Here is a 20,324-nt window from a genome sequence, read left to right as displayed (position 1 = left end):
ACCACAGTTCCTACCAACTAATCTTCCAAATAATCATCCAACTTTGGTGCCAAAATGGATGCTGTTAATTTTCAGGTATGGGTTTATTAGAGGCTTCTTTGTGCATAATAATGGACAGGTCTTCCCAATTTTGTGTCAAATAATGTTATCAATCAGATTCATTTGTCACAAAAATAACAATTAAGAGCAACTCCACTGCCTTATACTTGGTCCCAAATAGGGACTGACTGTGTACAATAGTTGTGATTTTCAAGTGAGGGCCACGCTGGACTCACTTGCAGTCAAACATTAAAAACGGTTACTGTGATTGAAAGTGACGTGTAGCTCGGAGAGGCCGCGGTGGAACAGCGCTCGCAGTTACGTCGATACTTTACATAACCAAAAACAGAACTGCTTCCACTTTTATTGTCGGGATACTTGCTTCATGTAAAATATCTCAATACAATACAGTACGATGCGTTTCCATCTGCCTCCCTCCGTGCGATTGGTTGGATTTGTAAAGGCCCGCGGCCAACACACAATGACTTTAAAACAAAACAAAACAAAGTCTACACACCCTTGATCAAATGCCAGGTTTATCTAACAAATATAATGAAACCAAGATCCAATTCAATGTGTTTAAAAAAAACCAACAACTATTCCAAGGCATTAAACATACTGGTAACATTGGAACACAGTGAAGATGAGAATTTGGCACAACGGTGACATCATCAAGAACTGGAACGTGCCTACATAAGCGATGATGTGCACAAAAGTGATGGCAGAAACACAGACGGATTATTATTTTTTTTTTAGCAAGTACTGGCTGTTCATTAGATGTGACAATTTCTAACAATGCCGTCTTCATGTCTGTACTAAGGAGACATGGTGGCAAGATGGAAGCGTTACAGTTAAAACATACCAAGGTTGAACTTTTATCATTCCGATTGTGCCTGGTGTGTGCTAACTCCCATTTAACAGGGGTGTGCACATTTGTGCAACAACATATTTTGTTTTTTTTGTACCTCCAAATTTGAAAAGAATCATAATCTGGAACAGGGGTTTCATCATCATTCATCATTTGAACAGGGGTGTGTAGACTTTTTATATCCACTGTACGTATGGGGCTGGTCGAGCGCTGCTTTGCCAGAACTTAAAACGGATTAAATTAAAAACTACTAAAATCAACATGTCACTTTTTCTGTCCTTTCATAACAACAACAACAACAACAAAAAAATCCAGCACAGTTGCATGGGCTGCGCCGTCCTCCCGGCACCTCAGTTCAGTCCTCGGCTGGGTCGGGGGTGGCCACACGAGGAAAGAGACGAGACAAAACAGGAGGACAGACGGAACGTGGAATCTGTCGACGCTGGCAGTCAATTAGCAGCTTTTCAGTCTCGTCCCGAGCTTTTGACAGAGACGGGGGGGCTACTGGGGTGGGCACGTAGGCGGGGCGGGGTGGGGACCGTGGGACACGTCACCCGTCCCTGCGTTTGATCACTCGTTGGGTTCCTGCCTTGTAGCGGTGTGGCTAACACTTGCTAAGTTTGTAAATCTTCACAAGAACTGGGGGGGGGACTGCAGCAGAGAGGGCGCCCCGCGTTCTTCAGTACATTCTTCCAGGCAGGCGTAATGAGGGTAGCGGGGTTGTCGGGGGTGTGTGTGTATGTTGTGTGGGCGTTTGTGTGGCAACGTGCGGATGCGGTCAGTAGCGGTGGGTCTGGTGGGAGTACTGCGGAGGCTGTTGGGAGGTAGAGGAGTATCCCATGCTGCTTTGGGGCAGTGATGTGCTTGGTCCAGGGTTCTGGTAGGCAGCATGTGGATTGGAGCGCTGCGGGAAGCCATTACAGACGTTAGTAATACGCTCTGCAATTTTAGTGTCTTTCTAATTAGCCAATTAGCCCAACCATACTGCCTCTCACAGGTCAGTCTTGGTACTGCAACAGACAACTGGTTTGGGGGGGGGGCAGCCCGGCGATTGTCAGAGGAGATATGGTCATGAATTACTCCCGATGCACAAGTTGGTAAGAGGAGAGAAAACGAGGAGCTACCTGGTAGTCTGAGGTCATGATGAGGCCGCCTGAGGTAGTGGTGGGCGGGACCACGCGCACTTTCTTCAGAGGCGGGCCCTGGGCGTGGCTGTTGTCGGGGTTGCCGGTGTGCCCCGCCCCGTTTGTGTGGTTGTTTCCCTGTTGCTGCTGCTGGTTCTTCTGCGGGCGCACACAAAGACAATTTGGCAATGGATAAATACTCACATTGAGACTGTAAAGGTTTACGGCCGCCATTTTGAAGCACAAACCAATTAGCATTCCCATACAAGTAACAAATAATGTTGTGTATAGGATAATAATTCACATTATTTACACGGTTGCATTTTGTTCATTTCTTAACAAGACGATTGATGGTGCATTCTTAAAAAGAAGACAAACTACTGTATTGGTGTTGCACTTTCCTAAAAAGAAGAAAAACTATCGGTTTATTTTACTTATTTATTTACTATTTACCTAGGAAGAAGCCAAACTACTGGTGTTACCTTTTCTAAACATAAGGTAAACCATTGGTGCTGCTCTTTCCTAAAAAAAACCTAAAAAAACCCCGACAAACTATTTCTGTTGTACTTTCCTAAAAAGAAGACAAACTTCTAATGATGCACTCTAAGAAAGAAGCCAAACTACTGGTCTTAACTTTCCTAAGCATAAAGGAAAACCATTGGCGTTGCTCTTTCCTCAAAAGACGACAAACTCTTTCTTTGCACTTTCCTAAAAAGAAGACAAACTTTTGGTTTGTTTTACTTATTTATTTACTATTTTCCTAGGAAGAAGCCAAACTACTGGTGTTACCTTTCCTAAACATAAGGTAAACCATTGGTGATGTTCTTTCCTAAAAACAAAACAAAAAAAAAAGACAAACTATTTCTGTTGTACTTTCCTAAAAAGAAGACAAACTTCTAATGATGCACTCTAAGAAAGAAGCCAAACTACTGGTCTTAACTTTCCTAAGCATAAAGGAAAACCATTGGCGTTGCTCTTTCCTCAAAAGATGACAAACTATTTCTTTGCACTTTCCTAAAAAGAAGACAAACTTTTGGTTTATTTTACTTATTTATTTACTATTTACCTAGGAAGAAGCCAAACTACTGGTGTTACCTTTCCTAAACATAAGGTAAACCATTGGTGCTGCTCTTTCCTAAAAAAAACAAAAAACGACAAACTATTTCTGTTGTACTTTCCTAAAAAGAAGACAAACTTCTAATGATGCACTCTAAGAAAGAAGCCAAACTACTGGTCTTAACTTTCCTAAGCATAAAGGAAAATCATTGGCGTTGCTCTTTCCTAAAAAGATGACAAACTATTTATTTGCACTTTCCTAAAAAGAAGACAAACTTTTGGTTTATTTTACTTATTTATTTACTATTTACCTAGGAAGAAGCCAAACTACTGGTGTTACCTTTCCTAAACATAAGGTAAACCATTGGTGCGGCTCTTTCCTAATTTAAAAAAAAAAAAAACCCAGACAAACTATTTCTGTTGTACTTTCCTAAAAAGAAGACAAACTTCTGATGATGCACTCTAAAAAAGAAGACAAATGACTGTATTGGTGTAGCACTTTCCTAAAAAGAAGGCAAACTATTGGTTTATTCTACTTATTTATTTACTATTTTCCAAGGGAGAAGCCAAACTACTGGTGTTACCTTTCTAAAACATAAGGTAAACCATTGCGCTTTCCTAAAAAGAAGACAAACTACCGTATTTCTGTTGCAAACTTCTAAAAAAAAAAAAGACAACCCTCTGATGTTGGTTTTCCTAAATTTAAGATAAATTATTGATGTTGGCTTTCCAAAAGAGAATTTTAACTACTGGCGTTGAACTTTCATAAAAAGAAAAGATTCAAGATGTTACACGTGAAATCTGCATGTAATTATATACAGTAAATATAGCTATCTATATTTTGGGATCATAATGTCTTACTTTGTCTGCCTTGTCTTCCGGCTCCTCCTCTGTCAGAAATTCCCTTTTGGGGTAAGGAATTTGACAGCCTGCAAACACACTGAAGAAAAACAACATTTTTTTTTTCCCCCTTCTTCATGATTTTGGATTCAATTTTGTTAGCGTCCAATGATTGTTGGTGGAGCTGAAACTTACTCTGACGTTGGCAGCGGCTCCTCTAAAAAGTAGGGGTCCTGCATGGCCTGCTCCGACGTGATTCTCCGGATGGGGTCCATGGTCAGTAGCTTCTGCAACTGTCAATCACAGCGCAAAAACGTTACGTAGGACATCTTGGACAACAATTCGGGAACTTTTTGTGTGCGTTTGCCGCTCACCAAATGGAAGGCTTTGCTGTCTGGCTTGACTTTGTGTTTCTCCATGTACTTTATAAGGCTGCAGTTTGTGTACCTGCGAGAGCCGAAGGAGCACAGCAGTGACTTTTGTGAAAACTGTTTAGATGTTGACAAGTGGGACGACAGCGCGACGGACTTACGTGTTCCTCCTAAAGTCTTTCATCAGCGTGGAGTGCTCGGGCATCTTTTTGATGTCCTCCCAGTCTTTATCTGTTCAGATGGAAGGAAGGATTACGCCATGTCACACACACCACCCCCTCCCTTGCTTGGTTATCCATCTTGTCCAGTCTGGATTACCAACTTAGGCTGGATTTAAAGTGCTTGGTTGAAGCAACAATGTTCAGATTTTTTGTCAACTGAAAAATGCATGGAATTGAATCCGTATTGGACGCTTGGACTTGCAGTGCAAACCTATGCTAAATGCACTGGTTTCGACACAGTCACACGCAATAATGCAAATTTGTTGAAACCTTTTGATTCCCCCCCTACAAGAGGAAAACAAAATCATTCATGCCGACTGGTGAATTACGCAACAAGAGTAGGCAGGCAGCTTCGCTGAACTGGAAGAGATCCCGGGATGCATAAGTGGACGTTTCGATGTTTGTGACTTGTCGGCTCACAAAGCACATTACCGCCAAAGAAAAAAGATGAAAAAAGAAAGGAGAAGAAGGAAGTCTCGTCCATTGCTGCAAGCCGGCGAGACTTCCTTGTTCGCCGAGCCGCTCACTCGACCAATGAAAGGTAGTTTGCAACCCATGACACGCTTAGGACCGCCCCCTCATTTTGACATTTCGACCTGGCAGTATGGACCAAAACTGCCAAAATTTAAAATAAATAAATGGCTAAATAAATAAATAAATGACTAAAAGTTAAAAATAAAAAACAAATATAAAAAATATAATTCAAAAATTAAATAAAAGTTATATATATATATATATATATATATATATATATATTATTTTTTTTGTTTATATTTCCATTTACAATATAATAAAAAAGTGGGATTTAATTTTAGAATTTTATTTTAAATATATATTATATATTATATTATTATTATATATATATTATGTTTTTATTTTCACTTTTAGTCATTTATTTAGTTTGAATTTCAGGCAGTTGTGGTCCTCTATACGTGGTGTCCCACCTGCGGGGAAGCCCATGACATTGAAGATGCGGTCCAGCTGGTCGTGATGATAAGGGTTACTGGTCTTGATGTCCTCCTGGCGACAGTGGAAAATGGGCTCGGACGTCAGCAGCTCAGCGAAGATGCAGCCAATCGCCCAAATGTCTGCAAGAGAGCATGTCGAGTTCAGAGAACTTGAACTGAGCGCGCTCAGTACGGGGGTGGGGGGGTGGTCGCAGTCAACCCACCGATGGCTTTGGTGTAGTGCCGGGCCCCCAGCAGCAGTTCGGGTGCTCTGTACCAGAATGTGACAACCACCGGGTCCAGATCGGCTAAAGGCTTCAGTGGTGAATTGAAGAGACGTGCGAAACCCATGTCAGCTGCAAAACAGCGACGCCCGTATATTAAGCAACAACATCCAGATCATTTCAAATCCAAATTTTTGAAAAATGAATACATACCTATCTTTACTCTACCCCTCTCTGGCCCTTCTCCCATCACTAAAATGTTAGCTGGTTTCTGAGGAGGGAAAGAAAACGATTATTGCAAACGCTTTACATTGCTGCCCCCTAGCGGACAAACGAATCCACAGCCGCCGATGAAAGCGTTTCATGTAAATCCCTTGACAAGATTAGCCTAGTTTGAGGTATTTTTAAACGCTTTTACAATGGGAACACGGCAAAATGATCTGATTTGTACAGTGTGTATAGAAATCCAATATAGTAGCTCCAAATAAAACACCAAGTTATTTATGAACCATGACTAAACACATGCAGACAGAAGTGATGCCTTGTTTTCCCTTTGCGAAAATATCCCTGCCCCCTTTCAATCGGCTTACAAGGTCTCTGTGGAGGACCCAGTTTGCGTGGAGGTAATGGATGCCGTCCAGGATCTGGTAGAGCAGAGACTTGACCATCCCTCTGGGAAGCTGAAGTGGCTTCTTGTTGGCCTTGGACGCTCTGTGGAACTTAATGATGTGCTGCAAGTGAGACGAAAACAAGAGTCAGCCAAGGACCACTCCTGCATTTATTACACACCGTCAGATTGCAATTTTCATTCTGTATATTAAAAAACAGTCCCCTGCAAAAGTTTTGGAACGACACGGTCAATTCCTTTGTTGTTGTTGTAATAATAATAATAATAATAACAACAATGCATCAAATAGACAATTGGGTCTCAGAATAAAAGATTATATAATATAATGAGACAGAATTCAAAATTCCAGCTTTTATTGCAACGACCAAAAAATATATGAAATTCACTAAGTGACTGTATTTTTATTTTATTTTTTATTTATTTATTTTTTTATAGTGAAGTGACCCTACATTTTGTAGCCGTTTTCCCCCCCCAAAAAAATGAAGAAAAAAAATATATAAAATAATTTTTTTTTTTTTAAAAAAATACATGCTACATTTTGTAGCATTTTACAAAAAGAGCACCAGGTTCCACAGGAACAGTGCGAATCGAACCTAAGTGGGCACAACTTACCCAGAGGTCGTGCTCGGCGTAGTCGAAGAGCAGCCACACTTTGCGGTCGGCGTGCGACAGGAAAACCTTCTGCAGCGAGATGACGTTGGGGTGCTTCAGCTCTCGCAGCAGCTGCGAAAGACAGAAGCCACCTCAGAGGAGGGAAGGATCCATCCGGAATGGCCGTTTTGCCGTTAAGATGGCGGGTGACGAATGTGATGCGATGCTGTAAATTAAAAATGGGCTCGCTTTCTGTCGGAGGAAAGTCATTTATCTTCTGTCCAAGTGCTGATTATTTTTCTCTGTGTGCTCAGGGTTGAACTTTGTGGAACAACTGGGATACAGATTTGGATCGGGCTGAACGATTTTGAAAAATAGTGACGGATTTTTCTCCCCCTTGAATATTACGATTTTTAAGGTTCTCTTCTCGTGCATTTTTTTTAATACACAAAAGCAATAAATTAATCGGTACTGTATTACAATATTTCTTCAAGCGGTACAGAGAATGGAGCGACGGATATGTAGACTACAGATGACAAAAAAATAGCTGATTTTATTCTGCCAAATATCAGAATCGGCAACAGCCTAAACAAAAAAAAATCAATTTCAGTGAGACCCTCGTCTCTATTTTAGACACTTTGAACCGGAACAGATGAATTAAACTTCCACTATTTTCTATGGGGAGAAAATGTGTGTGAGCGCTGCTCCAGAATGGACTGTATCTGACTTTAGAGACTCCGCTGTGCTACAAAACAACATCGGAATGGTGTGAAGTTGTTAACACGTCAAAGTTATTCATAAAAAAAAATAAATTAAAAAAAAAAGTCTTACTGCAATCTCTCTGCATGCTGACATGGAGATGCCGGTGCCTTCAATCTGCTTGAGTGCATAGTCCTTATCGTCCTTCCTATCAACATACGAGAAGCTGAGCAACATTCATACCAGACCATGGACCATAAAGAGGGTAAGGGTGGGAGTAAGTTGGCAGCTGGCACGAGATGGGGGGGGGGGGGGGTCTGACTTGCATTACCTCCAGATTTTGTGTAATCAAGCTCACCTCTGAGGCTGGCTACGATAGAGGATGAGGTCTGCCTGGCAGCTGGCGGGGGACAAAACAAGAGCGCCGGGATCGACTCCTCACTTGAATGAATTGCCCCCCCCCCCTCGTCCCGAATAAACCCGTGCTTTGTGCCTTACACCCCTCATAAACAGCAGCATTGTCTAATCCAACATTAACCTCTTTAAAACGCCTTCTAGTGCTAATTTGCGGCCATTCTGGCGTTGTGAGTATCGTGGCAAACTGCAGAGTAGGTCACATGCTGATTTGATTGCGGCTGGAGACTAAACATTACACGCCATTTCCCAAATGGACATTTAAACACTCTTGGAGCACAGGGTGGATCTCATGTCGGCCTCAAAATTCTAGTCATCATCTTGGATCCACGTCATTGTAAAACTATTACTCTAACATTGTGCCAATCAAAACTGAGCAGTATCTTAGTTAAAGGGGACGTATTAACTCTTTGACTGCCAAAAACATTAAATAACGTTTAGTAAAATCCTAGGGAGGAGTGCCAAAGACGTTAAAAGACGTTTGTTTCAAAACAGAGGTGAAACTAACCATTTTCTATTGTTGATTACTGAAAAACGGAATAAGGTATAAACAAACTTTTTTTCCTGATGAAAGATGAGAGTCCAATCTTTCATTTGGTAGTATGTGTGTTTCCATAGTCCAAACACAACATTTTCTGTGGACCTTGAAAGACCAGTCAAAAATGCTTAAATCGGCTGGCACCCACGGCATCCCTTTTCTGAAAACGTCTGGCAGTCAAAGAGTTAAGGAAAAATTACGTTATACAAAGAATTGTAATTTATGTAACTTCCCTGCTGAGTTTCTCGACCCATAACATTAGGATGGGCGAAGATTCAAAGTCACTTGCAAGTGACAGCTGGCTGGAGTAACTAGACAAAAAAATGGTTTGGCGTTATAAAGCACAAGTTCACTTAAAGTGCAGTTGATATTTTTGTCTACTTCGGGTCAGCATCCTCACTGTAGTATCAGTGACTTTCAGTATGTATGGCTTTAAAAGGCGGGGCCTGGCCTGGTGAGTGACATGGGTGTCATATTATAGAGTTGGTTGGCTGTTCTGCATGTTGAGTGTGGTGATGTGATCAAATTACTCAAGTTATTATTGAAGCCCTGGAAGTCGACATTAGCAAGACACCGGGGAAGGATGTGAAATTGGGGGGGGGGGGGGGTGCAAGTCTGTTATAAGAGTTGTTTGGCACTTGAGGTCCTTAGAGGTGGCAGGTGGACTTATGTGCAAAAGGGGACACAATGCTGTTTTTTCCGCTTGAAAAGTGTCCAAATAACACACACTTCAGTGCTTTTTAAACACTACGTGGTGCGTGTTCGCAGCCACAATTGCTTCCTCTCCTGTATCTGCAAAAAAATACAAATTAAAACACACAACGACGCCCGTAATAAGGCGCCGGTAGATGGGGTCGACCCGCATGAAGGCCTCGCTTACCTACAATCCCTCCCGTACTCACCCATCTTTTCTCTTCGCCTTGAAAACATGACCGTAGGTGCCTCTGCCCACTTTGCATCCTTCGTACTCAAACAGGTCCTCGACACGCTCTCGTTCTCCGGTCAGCTTCACTTTAAAATCATAGTCCATTTTTCCCACCGCTGCTTTGGGGCCTCGAACGCGTCGTCTCTTTCTTCTTCTTCGTCTTTTTTTTTTTTTTTAAGCGTCGCTTTGGGAGGCAACTAGGCTACTCCCGACGAGCTCCGCTTCGGTAATTCAACGAGTTGCCTTCCCCGGTGTAGCCCTTTCTTCAATCACCCCAACGTCCACATCAAGCTATCCGGGCGAATTCGGTGCACCGGCGGGGACGTGCGATGCTTGGATAATCCGGGTCGGCACGCAAGCATAAAAGTATATTCCTTTCTTTTGATGCTGCGTCTCCCTCAGCCGGTATCTGCTCCGAAGAGACGCACTTTACTCGGTAACGATGTCGTATTCACGCGCGGCACTGTCGTAAAATGTCGTAAAAGTCAGACAGAGCCCCCTGCAGTAGAGAAAGTAGAGGAAAGGAAAATTAGAAAAGAGAACATTGCTTCTGTGTAAATAGAGCTACACTATTGCAACCCGGATATTTGTTCCTGTTTGCTCTTAGTTTGACATAAACAAGATGTGACGTTTCGTCGCATATGTTCCAATGCGCTAAAACTGTAGTAGTGCATAAAAAAACCCACTAATAAACATAACACATGAAAAGACAAAATAAAAAGCGGTAATGATAGGCCAGAACTTTAATAATAATACATAGCATATTTAGACAATTGCCTAACTATTTAAAGAATCACACTTTAAAACACGACGAGAGACATAAAGTACATTTATTGTTTCACAGCAAAACCTGTTTGGATTACAAGGGATCACCGTCTCACGTTCGCGTGTTTTCACACGAGCTGTAATAGACGTAACACTACATGTTTGTGTGTGATTTTTAATCGTGTTACGAACGTCCAAAAAAAATGGTATTTTGTTTTCTCTAATCTTAAAAAAGATAATACAAAATATACATTAGAAAAATAAGACCGTATCTACAGCTGTAACTGAAATGTAGTAAATCCAGGCGAGGACTGTCTTTAAAAAAAAAACCGTTGACCTGTTTAGCCCTCCTAATGAAATTATGAGACTTTAAATTCTGATGGAAGCCTTTTGTAGTCGTTACGTTTAATATTTTTTGTTACAAAACTGGTGTTTTGGTAACACAGGAACTAACATAGCCGAAACAACTTGTCTGTTATAACACGGACCGTTTAGGCCGTAACACCACCTGGTCCCATCTTGGGTAGAGCGAGAGAAGGGAAAACGAAGGGAACCGTCCATATTACAGCTGCTCTATCGGGTACTATGCCATTTTTACGTCGTTGTCATCTCACCTAAATCCACGCCGGTGCTTGGCGTTATCGACCTCACACGTTGATTCGATATTACAACTGTTTATCCGATGTGTATCGGGGGAAATTATTCGGTGTCGGCTCGGCTAACCGAGCTAACGTTGTGTGTTGGGATTGCTATTCGCTATCGTCACTTGCGCTAACTAGCTAGGGCACCGCTAGCCACTAAGGCGTTGCGCATTCAAAATGTTTCTTTGTGTCATTGCGGTGAACGCCCAACTGGTTTTGCATTCGGTGGCGACACACGCTTCGCCGTCATTGCCTTTTCGTCACACTTACGGGAAAAAAAAGAACATTCTTTTGTCTTTGCCGTCGGTTACACGGAGACCCTGTCCTTTGCGTTTCGTCCCACCTTCGCGCGGCGACGATTGGACACTCGGCCTGTCACTCATTCCCAGCGGGCCGGTGATTGGCTGTCATTGCAGGGAGGACAGCGCCGCTTTAGCTTGCTTTATCGCCACTGTCTTCAACGTGGCCTTCCGTAGCTTCTGTCAGGAAACTTGGCCAATATTAACGACGAATACGTCGACGCCCGAGTGTCCTTTAACGGCCGTTTTGCGGGTCAAAGATGTGAACGTTCGCATTACGATGCGTTCACGCACACAGACTTCGGGCTACGCACGTTAACTGTCGGTTTTTCGTCAGTGGCTGTTTCGAGGCAAAATGGATGACGCTGACAATGTAGCTGTTTATAGTTAAGGCAATCTGGTTTGTTCTGGGTTTACTAGGGGGTAATGTTAATTACATAACGGGAGCCGGTGAAGGGGAAAGAAATGACAATGCTTTCTTATGTTTACCAGCACTGTTCATGGTTATGGACCCTCCTGGTGGGGGAGACGAGCGTCGGAGACAGGCCGAGCGTCTTCGGAGGGAGGAGGCCTACTATCATTTTATTAATGACTTGAGCGAAGAGGAGTATCGTCTTATGAGAGACAGCAACCTGTTGGGGACCCCCGGTGAGGAGGGATGCTTTGATTTTCTGTGCCCAAGTAGTCCTGCAGTTAACAAACAAGGGGTCCTGTTTTTAAATGTCTTGCTATTGCTTTTGAGTGTGTGAGTAACCGGAACCTGTGACACAGGGGAGGTGACAGCCGAAGAGCTCCAGCAACGTCTGGATGGAGCCAAGGAGCGCGAGTCATCCCAGCCAAACACAGAGCAGCGCTTGCCGGCCGCCGAACCGGTGGAACAGCAGAGCGGTAGCGGAGAGGAGAGAGGTTCTGGAGGGAGACGAGGAGCAGGTAGGACTACCTCGAGGAATCAAGCGGACGTTTAGCGCCACTGGGCAACTTCTGATTGGTTTGGGTTTTAAAACAAAAATTGAATTTGCAGGGGGTTGGCTGCCTCTTGCCCAGAGACCACTTTACCTGCCAATCTTAATGGCATCATAAATGTCTTGGCCTTACTGTCGCCACCTCCACTTGTAAGAGTCCAGAGTGTGGTGAAAAAGCAAGCGTGCATGAAGACAAAAGCATTTTCACTTGTGCAGGCAGCACTTCATGCTGTGTGTTATGTGGCATATTTTTCAGCCAGATTCGATCCTGCAGCTGCACTTTTGTCATCGCTTTAAAGTGACTCAGCATTCTCAACCAGGGTTTAATTTCACACTTGATTGATGTGCAACCTATTTGCACACAAGCCATTAAAATAAAAATTGCCATTATTTGTCTCCTTCACCGTAGTAAGTAAAAAAAATAATAATAAAAAAAACCACTCAAGTAATCGACATGCTTTTCTTCCAGGCAGCACAGAGCCAGGGACAGAAGCGTCCAACGGAGACTCATTGCTGGAGTGGTTGAACACCTTCCGGCGCACCGGGAACGCTACCCGCAGTGGACAGAGTGGCAACCAGACGTGGCGCGCCGTCAGCCGGACCAACCCCAACAGCGGCGAGTTCCGCTTCAGCCTTGAGATCAACATCAACCACGACCAGCCCGAGACGGGGGAGCACGCCGACGCTATGGATGCGGCCGAGCAGCCAGCCGCCGTCCCGGGCTCCACCTCGCCGCCGAGCCGCGCCACTTCATCCAGCGGCGCGCGGTCATCCGGCACGCCCAGGCCGTCCCCTTACCCCACGCCTCGGCCCGCCCTAAGCAGGAGGATGCAGACTCGCCGCACGCGCAGCAGCAGCGCTCTCTCCATGACCCCACCTGTACTTTCAGCCCCTCTTGCGCCCCCTCCTCAAAGGAGAGGAGATGCCATGCACTCTTTAGTACCGCCGCCTACTAGTTCTCATTCAGAGCAGTCGGTATCTTCCCCGCGTTCGCCCGCCAATGCAGAAAGGGAGCAAAGTCGCGACAATGTGACTTTATCTCTCGACTGCCCCCGCGTGTCGCCCCAGTCGGGGTCTCAAGCACCGTCGGCGGGACAGGAATCACGTCGGACTCGATCGCGCGGGCGTTGGCGCCGGGTGGCGGCGGCATGGAACGGCGGCATCCCCACCCGCGCAACCAGACGAAGTCGTTCCCCCTTGCATAGAAGCCCCGCGAGCACGCCGGCGTCCAGCAGCGCCATCAGCGGCTCAAGCATCCACATTGTTGATGCGGGCACAAGCTCGGTTCCCATGGAGACGGGGGAGGCGGTGGCGGAGCCCACCGCCACCACAGCGGAGCCGGCCGCAGAGAGCGGCGAGAATGAATCGCATTCAGCGGGTGCGGGAGGCTCGTCCTCAGTTCGCCGCCACCCCACCATCATGTTGGACCTGCAGGTGAGGCGGATCCGACCCGGGGAAAACCGGGACCGCGACAGCATCGCCAGCAGGACGCGCTCCCGGGCCCGCGTGGCGGAGAACACCGTCACGTTCGAGAGCGACAGCGGCGGCTTCCGACGCACCATCTCGCGCTCGGAGCGCGCCGGAATCCGCACCTACGTCAGCACCATTCGGATCCCGCTGCGGCGCATTAGCGAGACGGGCCTAGGCGAGCCCAACTCCACCGCGTTGCGCTCCATCCTGCGCCAGATCATGACCGGGTTCGGGGAGCTCAGTTCCCTCATGGAGACGGAGGCCGATTCCGAGACCCCCAGCCACGTGGACGTCGGCGTTACGAGTACAAGCACCGGCCCGGCGGCTCGCTTGTACGCCACTGAGAGCGCATCGGTCCAGACAGGCTCCGCCGGGCCGGATCAAGAGCGAGTGGGTCCCACCGGTGACGAGGAGGAGCCGGTCGGCCAGGCCAGGCTCAGCGGCGGTTCAGCGAACGCCACGGAGGGGCGGCCGCCCACCAGCCGGGACACAAACAACCTCGTGGAGAACGGCACCCTGCCCATCCTGCGGCTGGCGCAGTTCTTCCTGCTGAACGACGAGGACGACGACGAGCACCCGCGCGGCCTCACCAAAGAGCAGATAGACAATTTGGCCACGCGCTCGTACGGCCAGGCCAGCCTGGAGGGCGAGGCGGGCCGCGCGTGCAGCGTCTGCATCAACGAGTACGCGCAGGGCAACAAGCTGCGGCGCCTGCCCTGCGCGCACGAGTTCCACATCCACTGCATCGACCGCTGGCTGTCGGAGAACAACACCTGCCCCATCTGCAGGCAGCCCATACTGGCAGCGCACCACGACTGACCCGCTTTGGCTTCTTCTTCTACTACAGCTGAGCAGCCGCCTGTACATAAGTGCGTTCATTTCTATGACAAAGTCCATCGAGAAGAAGGTGGAAGTAAAAGTTCAGGAGAGGCGGTGAAAAAAGGCGTAAATCCAGAGGATTAATAAAAGTTTATTTTTTTAGGCTTTTTGATTTCAGTTTCCTTCTCTGTATCCTGTTGGAACTTTATCCGCGAGTGAGCTTTTTGTTAGCCGCTGCTCATAGTCTGACTTCATTAAGACGTCCCCTTATCAGAAATAACTTTTTAATTTGATTTGTCCACTGTAGACTGTAAATATTCTACCACAGTTTAAGTTGAAAATAAGATTTTGCACGCAATTTTAAATTGTCCCTTCATAGCCGCTTTCACAAAATCAGTATGGCGGAACATTGAGTACGTCAACTTTGGTTTTTATTATTTTTTGCCCAGAATTTGAGAAACAAATGACATAAGCGTAATTACAGGTGTAGACAAGACAAGTTAAGACAAAGGCATTTGCGTTTCTGTATTTAATTTGTAATAAAGTTTGTATTAATCTAGGTTCAGTATTTTTGATTTGTCAAGTTTGCCCTCACACAACTGTGCAGAAGCCACTCAAAAAATACAAGCCAATCGCTTTCCAATGTTTTCCCATACAGAATGCAGGAATTCAGAGTTGTCATTTAGCCGTGCAATACAGATTAAAGAAGAAAAAAATCTTCGATCATAGTCATGCTTCACGAGGTTTGTCAGAATGTGTGCAAATGAAGGAATTCGCCTCTTCAGACATGGCAGAGGCGCATGTCACTAGTCAATATTTATTCCGTTTCTATATAATGAGATGGGGAAATTTTTGAAACCACGAATGTGTGTACCATGTTGCCATGTGATGACAGAAATTAAACACTCAATTGTATGATTTTCTTGTTTTGTTCATATGTTCGCCCTAATCTTGTGTGATGGGGGGTTCAAATTCTGCTCCTTGACAAAATAAAACTCAGCTTTGTTATGCCCTGTGACGCGTTTGAGTGCTCGCCATCTTTGTGTCGGCAATTGTAACCGTTATTCCACTATAACGCGTTATATAACGTTTCCACGTTCCTGTGTGAAAGGGCTGAATGAGTTGGTTGACACAACTTGACATGCATCCGACGTTTTAACGCAGGTACGCAGTTGCGTGGAAAAGACGCCAATGTAGTGCATAATTTTGCGGAAAAGGGGTATAACGTCATTTTCTTCAAAATAAAATCCTCGTTGCATATATCTATAGATTCTGCCCTTCTAGTGGTAACCGCTGTGTAAAGCCAGACTTAGAAATAAGGTAGAGAAATGGGCCAATTGTTGGTGTTTTATCTGTTATTTATATCTTTAGTTTTTAAGGGACCGGCTAACTTTTACGTTACAGATGCGCATTCGTGTGGAGAGACAAGAGAAAAGAAGTCCCATTTTCCACACCGGAATAAAAATAACGACGTATACAGCTGTCAATTATGTCCTTAAATTCGTAACTATTGTTTAAATCAGTACAGCCTCTTAATTGTGCGACTATGACCTCTTATTTCGCAATTTAGAACTAGTTTGCGAAACTAGATAATCTATTAACATGCACCTGACATGACGCGGATGAAAAGACGCCAGTGCGTTGTAAAGCGTGACAGAAATGTAGACGTCGTTTTTGTTCCTTCAAAACAAAACTACAATGCACATTTCTTTTGTTTCTGTGTTTTAAATCGTAACAATTGTATCAAATTACGTCCTACAGCGTATTCACACTAGGAACAATATGAAGAAAACTGTCAGAGGGATAATATTGTCTTATTTGTACGATTATTACCTCTTATTTTGACATCCGCAACTACCCGACGGAACTAGCGAACCTATCGCTTGTTTCTCCGCCTCCTCGTTCCTCCGCAAGTAAAGCGGTCAGAGCGAACATGGTCCCCGGTCGTCAGCGGCATCAGCGGCCGCGGCCCGGAGCTACTACTCGCCTTCGCCTCGGCTCCGCTGCGGGCGAGCCGTAAGCGAGCATGTCCCCGCTGCTCCTTCCACTACCACCACCTCTTCGTCGACGGGCACGATGTATTTCAACCGGGGGGCCAAGAAGATCCACAGCGAGGGAGGTAAGCTGCAAAGAACGCACGTTACCAACGGGGCGGCTTGTGCGAGCTTTTTATTAGCGTGCCAGTAATTATTAGCGCACTGACGTTAATGGTGGCTCGACTCGATACTATGTGCGTGTTGACCGTGGATGTGAGGACAACGCAAATGTCGCCTCGTCCGCCCTTCAAAGACGAGTGTCGTGATGTCGCTATCGCGGCTTGAAGGTTGGAGGTGCGTATTTGCGTCCGCTATTCAGGTGAGCTTTCGTACTCGGCGTCGTTTTGACATGCCGAGTGATGGTGGGAGCGCTCTTATGTTCGTTTGGAGCCAAAGATTTGTGCACCAGCTGGAGGACGAGCCTATTAGAAAGCCGATTTAACGGGCACGTGACCGTCTAAAGAACGCGCGACCCGGTAAGGGAAACGGAGGTCCTCGCTTTGCGCCCTCCCCGACATACGACGCAGAGAGACCGCTATGATAGACAGTAGTAACAATTTCACTACGCAAACGCAAAAACTTTAGAAAGAAGACATCAATAATAAAACCACAATAACACTATATGAAAGCGCAAAAATGCTTTGACATTACAATAAAAAAAACACAATACATGTAATAATGAAGCCGCAAAAAATGATGCCTTAAGACAGTAATAAATAAAACTATGAGAAAGAGAAAAAAAGGACTGAAATAAATATTGCCGTGAGGCTGCACTAAATAATGCTATGAAACCACAACAAGATATGAGACGGCAATAATGCTATGAGACCATAATAAATAAAACTAAGAAACTGCAATAATGCTATAAACCCAAAACACTATGAGACTGTAATGAATATTACTATGACACAGCAATAAATGATATGAGACAGAAAAAAAATAATGCCACGAGGCCTCAATAATGCTATGAGAGCACAAACAAGAACAAGTTTAACTTAAACGTGTCCATATACTCAGAATTTTAGTTTTCTGCCGTGAAAGCAGATTAATCTACCCCCCCCCCAACAAAAGGATTTTTGTTTTTTATGCATTCCATAAGTACAATTTGCAAATATAAAATAATTAATTACTAATTAATCACTTTATTAAAAACTACAGCAATTCAATGGATGTGATTTTCCGAACTAAATCATCAATAATGAATGAAGGGATTGAAATGAACCGTTTTTTAATCCGTTTCTTCAATTAATCGAAAAAATATCCTGCAGATCAATCAGTTATTAAAATAATTGACAGTTGCAGCCCTAGAAGTTGCTAAGAGGAAAACAAAGTTGACCCCAAAAAATAATATATTCTGCATATTGATTAAATTGATTAATCTCCTAGACGTACTGTACAGATGAAGCTACCTAAGGCGTAGAGAAAGGACACACACATACACACACACACACTATGCACACACTGCAGTGGATTGTCCTCGAAGAGAGTAGAATGTGTTAGTCTTTTATTTTAATAGTCACCGGCGCATATTGTCAGGCTGCTGCTATGCTCTTGTTGTCTGTGTGCGAGTGTGTGTGTGTGTGTGTTTGTGTGCGCGCGGATGCCGCATCCACAAATAGAAAGCAGGGCAAATTATTAACAGATAAATCATGAGTCATGGAATGCAACACTCGAAATGAGCATGCCTAAAGTCGAAAGTTGGGCACGTGCGTTTCCCTCCTGTATGCGCTCCCATGCTGTAATCTCGTGGAGTGTGAGCTATTGATTCTTTGCTCCAATTATCGCCGCCGCGTTTGTCATGACATCATACACGGTTACCAAGCTGTTACATTTAGCTACATTGAATTGTGTGTTTTAAAAAAAAAAAAGTATTTGTTTAAGCCAGTTATCTAGTAGCCTTACATTGCTCCCTTTTTTCTTGGAAAAAAAATATTACTTTATTTTGGATGAAATGTAACATTATTTGTTTAAGAATTTTTTTCCCTTAAGTGACAAAAATTATAATATAATTTTTACTGAACATTGTCATTGATAGCATAAAAACTTCCCGCTAGAATGCAAAAAAATATATATGTCGGGTAAAGCCTACTAGAACATCTGAAATTTATTTGGCATTAATACTTTAAATGGTGGCAGGTGTAAGATGAGCTTGAATGTAATTGGTTAATTCTGACAACAGTCACATTTCCAGCTTTGAGGGTGTGCACACTTTTGCAACCACATATGCCTTGTTTATCTTCTTCTAAAAATCAAACAATTTGATTAAAAAAAAAATATATATATATATATGTATGACAAAAAAGCTGCATTTAAGCAGGGGTGTGTAGACTTTTTATACCCTCTGTAAATGTCAGCTTCTGCACAGACGTGTGGCAAGTATATGCTGTGTTTGGATATCGTAGTATGGGCCACTTTGCGGAGGGGAAAGGGGCATCTATTCGAGGTGTGGCATTCATTTTTGTATGTTAGCATAGCGGCTAACGAAAGCACGTTATTGTTAGCGGATGGGGCTCATGTGGGCGATACGCAGTGCGGCCAACTGTCAACAAGTGTGCTGGTTAGATAATATAAGGGTGAGGCCTTGATGTATTTCGAAGCGCTGGCCAACAGGGGGCTCTCGTGTGTCGTAAATGACTTCCCGCCATCCATTTCCTCACACATGTACACGGATATGTGCGCTCTGTGAGTGTGTATATTTTAGGGATGAACGATTTTGAGAGACAAAAACCCCTCAATATTGATTATGTTTTTCAAGGTCTTCTTCCCTTTTTTATTTTTATTATTATTTTTTTTTTTACAAATACAAGCAATAAATGATGTTTTGGTCATCTAGGTTACTCTTACGTTTCATGTTTATCAACCCCAATTACAGTTGCAGCCTTTGCGAGTCAAAAACTATTTCCATTTGAATTTGATGAATTGTTCAGCCTTAGTATATTTACCCGTTGTTGTGTGTGTTGTTCTCTCCCGCCTGCTCGCCCGCCCGCGGCCCACAGAGCAGTTAGTGTTGTCCGCCATTAGGCGGGACGCTTCCGGGCCTGAGGACCCCAGCCGGGGGGGGCGCGCCCGCCCGCCAGACAGGTTTGACAAAAGTGAGTGACGCGGCACGTCGGTACCGGATGGTGTCCGCAAAGGTGCATGCGCGCCAGGAGTAGATGTCATGACGACTCACAAGCCCCCGCTCGGCCGGAACCCCGCCCCCCCCCCCCCCACCCCACTCGGCCCCCTCGAGAGCTGCGACCTGGCGACGAAAACGTTTCCGTTTGGTGGGAAAAATGAGCGCCAGGGGATTGAGTCAAGTGTAGCTGCTCGGGGCCTGGAGTGATGAATGCCGGATTCGAACCTTCTCACTGCATGCGCTTGTATGGGGAGGAATGAAACGGTTGTGACGAGGTCACATCTTGCTGAACGCATTCGCTGCCATTGACGGCTATAGACGTCAAAAATTCATTTGAGCTATTTCTATTAGAGTCACATTTTTTTCCCACTTTTGTTAACAAGAGATGTATTTGAAGGGATGCGTTTGACAAACAATCGATAGAAAACACATGCATGCGATGCAACACGCAACACATGCATGTCATGGATGGACATGCCTGGCAAAGAGCATGTACATGTGCATGCTACCACCTTAGTTGCATGATCTATATGGAACAGTCCAACGCCTCCACAAGCATAAATTACGAGAATAAAGGCATTTTTTGGAGGAGGAAAAAATGCAATAAAAAAATGTGCATTTATTCTCGTAACATATTTCCATTTATTTTTCTTAAAAAAAAAATTGTGACTGGACTGGTCACTTTTACAGTGACTTTTTGTAAAATAAAAGATACAACTTAATTTTAGT

The 20,324-nt window shown here is 44.5% G+C and overlaps 3 protein-coding genes across 9 annotated transcripts in view; 2 read left to right on the top strand and 1 right to left on the bottom strand.

Annotated features, from left to right (window-relative positions):
• Positions 1-389: 389 nt before the first annotated feature.
• Positions 390-9,697, bottom strand: cdk8 (cyclin dependent kinase 8). Of its 3 annotated transcripts, XM_077554209.1 has the most exons (14): positions 9,463-9,697; positions 7,967-8,871; positions 7,741-7,816; positions 6,931-7,041; positions 6,281-6,421; positions 5,904-5,961; positions 5,691-5,822; positions 5,464-5,607; positions 4,460-4,529; positions 4,302-4,374; positions 4,123-4,220; positions 3,949-4,027; positions 2,032-2,190; positions 390-1,811 (listed from the first exon to the last, which is right to left on the bottom strand). In XM_077554209.1, exons 3-14 carry the CDS (start codon positions 7,762-7,764, stop codon positions 1,686-1,688), a joined length of 1,215 nt encoding a protein of 404 aa, XP_077410335.1. In that variant the 5' UTR covers positions 7,765-7,816; positions 7,967-8,871; positions 9,463-9,697; the 3' UTR covers positions 390-1,685. The 3 variants fall into 3 exon arrangements, with proteins under 3 accessions (XP_077410335.1, XP_077410334.1, XP_077410333.1); XM_077554208.1 differs by having other exon boundaries at positions 7,967-9,697; XM_077554207.1 differs by lacking the exon at positions 7,967-8,871.
• A 12-nt stretch (positions 9,698-9,709) lies between these two features.
• On the top strand, positions 9,710-15,459 carry rnf6 (ring finger protein (C3H2C3 type) 6). 3 transcript variants are annotated; one of them, XM_077554206.1, is made up of 4 exons: positions 9,710-9,851; positions 11,683-11,838; positions 11,962-12,120; positions 12,622-15,459. In XM_077554206.1, exons 2-4 carry the CDS (start codon positions 11,691-11,693, stop codon positions 14,439-14,441), a joined length of 2,127 nt encoding a protein of 708 aa, XP_077410332.1. In that variant the 5' UTR covers positions 9,710-9,851; positions 11,683-11,690; the 3' UTR covers positions 14,442-15,459. The 3 variants fall into 3 exon arrangements, with proteins under 3 accessions (XP_077410332.1, XP_077410330.1, XP_077410331.1); XM_077554204.1 differs by lacking the exon at positions 9,710-9,851 and adding an exon at positions 10,711-10,830; XM_077554205.1 differs by lacking the exon at positions 9,710-9,851 and adding an exon at positions 10,846-11,590.
• An 872-nt stretch (positions 15,460-16,331) lies between these two features.
• Positions 16,332-20,324, top strand: part of atp8a2 (ATPase phospholipid transporting 8A2) — a 54,443-nt gene continuing 50,450 nt past the window's right edge. The window contains exon 1 of one of the 3 annotated variants that reach the window (XM_077554000.1): positions 16,332-16,560. In XM_077554000.1, the coding sequence (XP_077410126.1) occupies positions 16,518-16,560 (43 nt within the window). In that variant the 5' untranslated portion in view covers positions 16,332-16,517. Of the gene's footprint in view, positions 16,561-19,472; positions 19,570-20,324 lie in introns of those variants that run through there. The other 2 variants (XM_077553999.1, XM_077553998.1) reach the window with 2 other exon arrangements.

Source organism: Vanacampus margaritifer, chromosome 20, assembly GCF_051991255.1.
Source record: "Vanacampus margaritifer isolate UIUO_Vmar chromosome 20, RoL_Vmar_1.0, whole genome shotgun sequence".
Lineage (NCBI taxonomy): Eukaryota > Metazoa > Chordata > Actinopteri > Syngnathiformes > Syngnathidae > Vanacampus > Vanacampus margaritifer.
The sequence above is the reverse complement of the archived record's forward strand: the minus strand, read 5'-3'. Positions and strand labels throughout refer to the sequence as shown.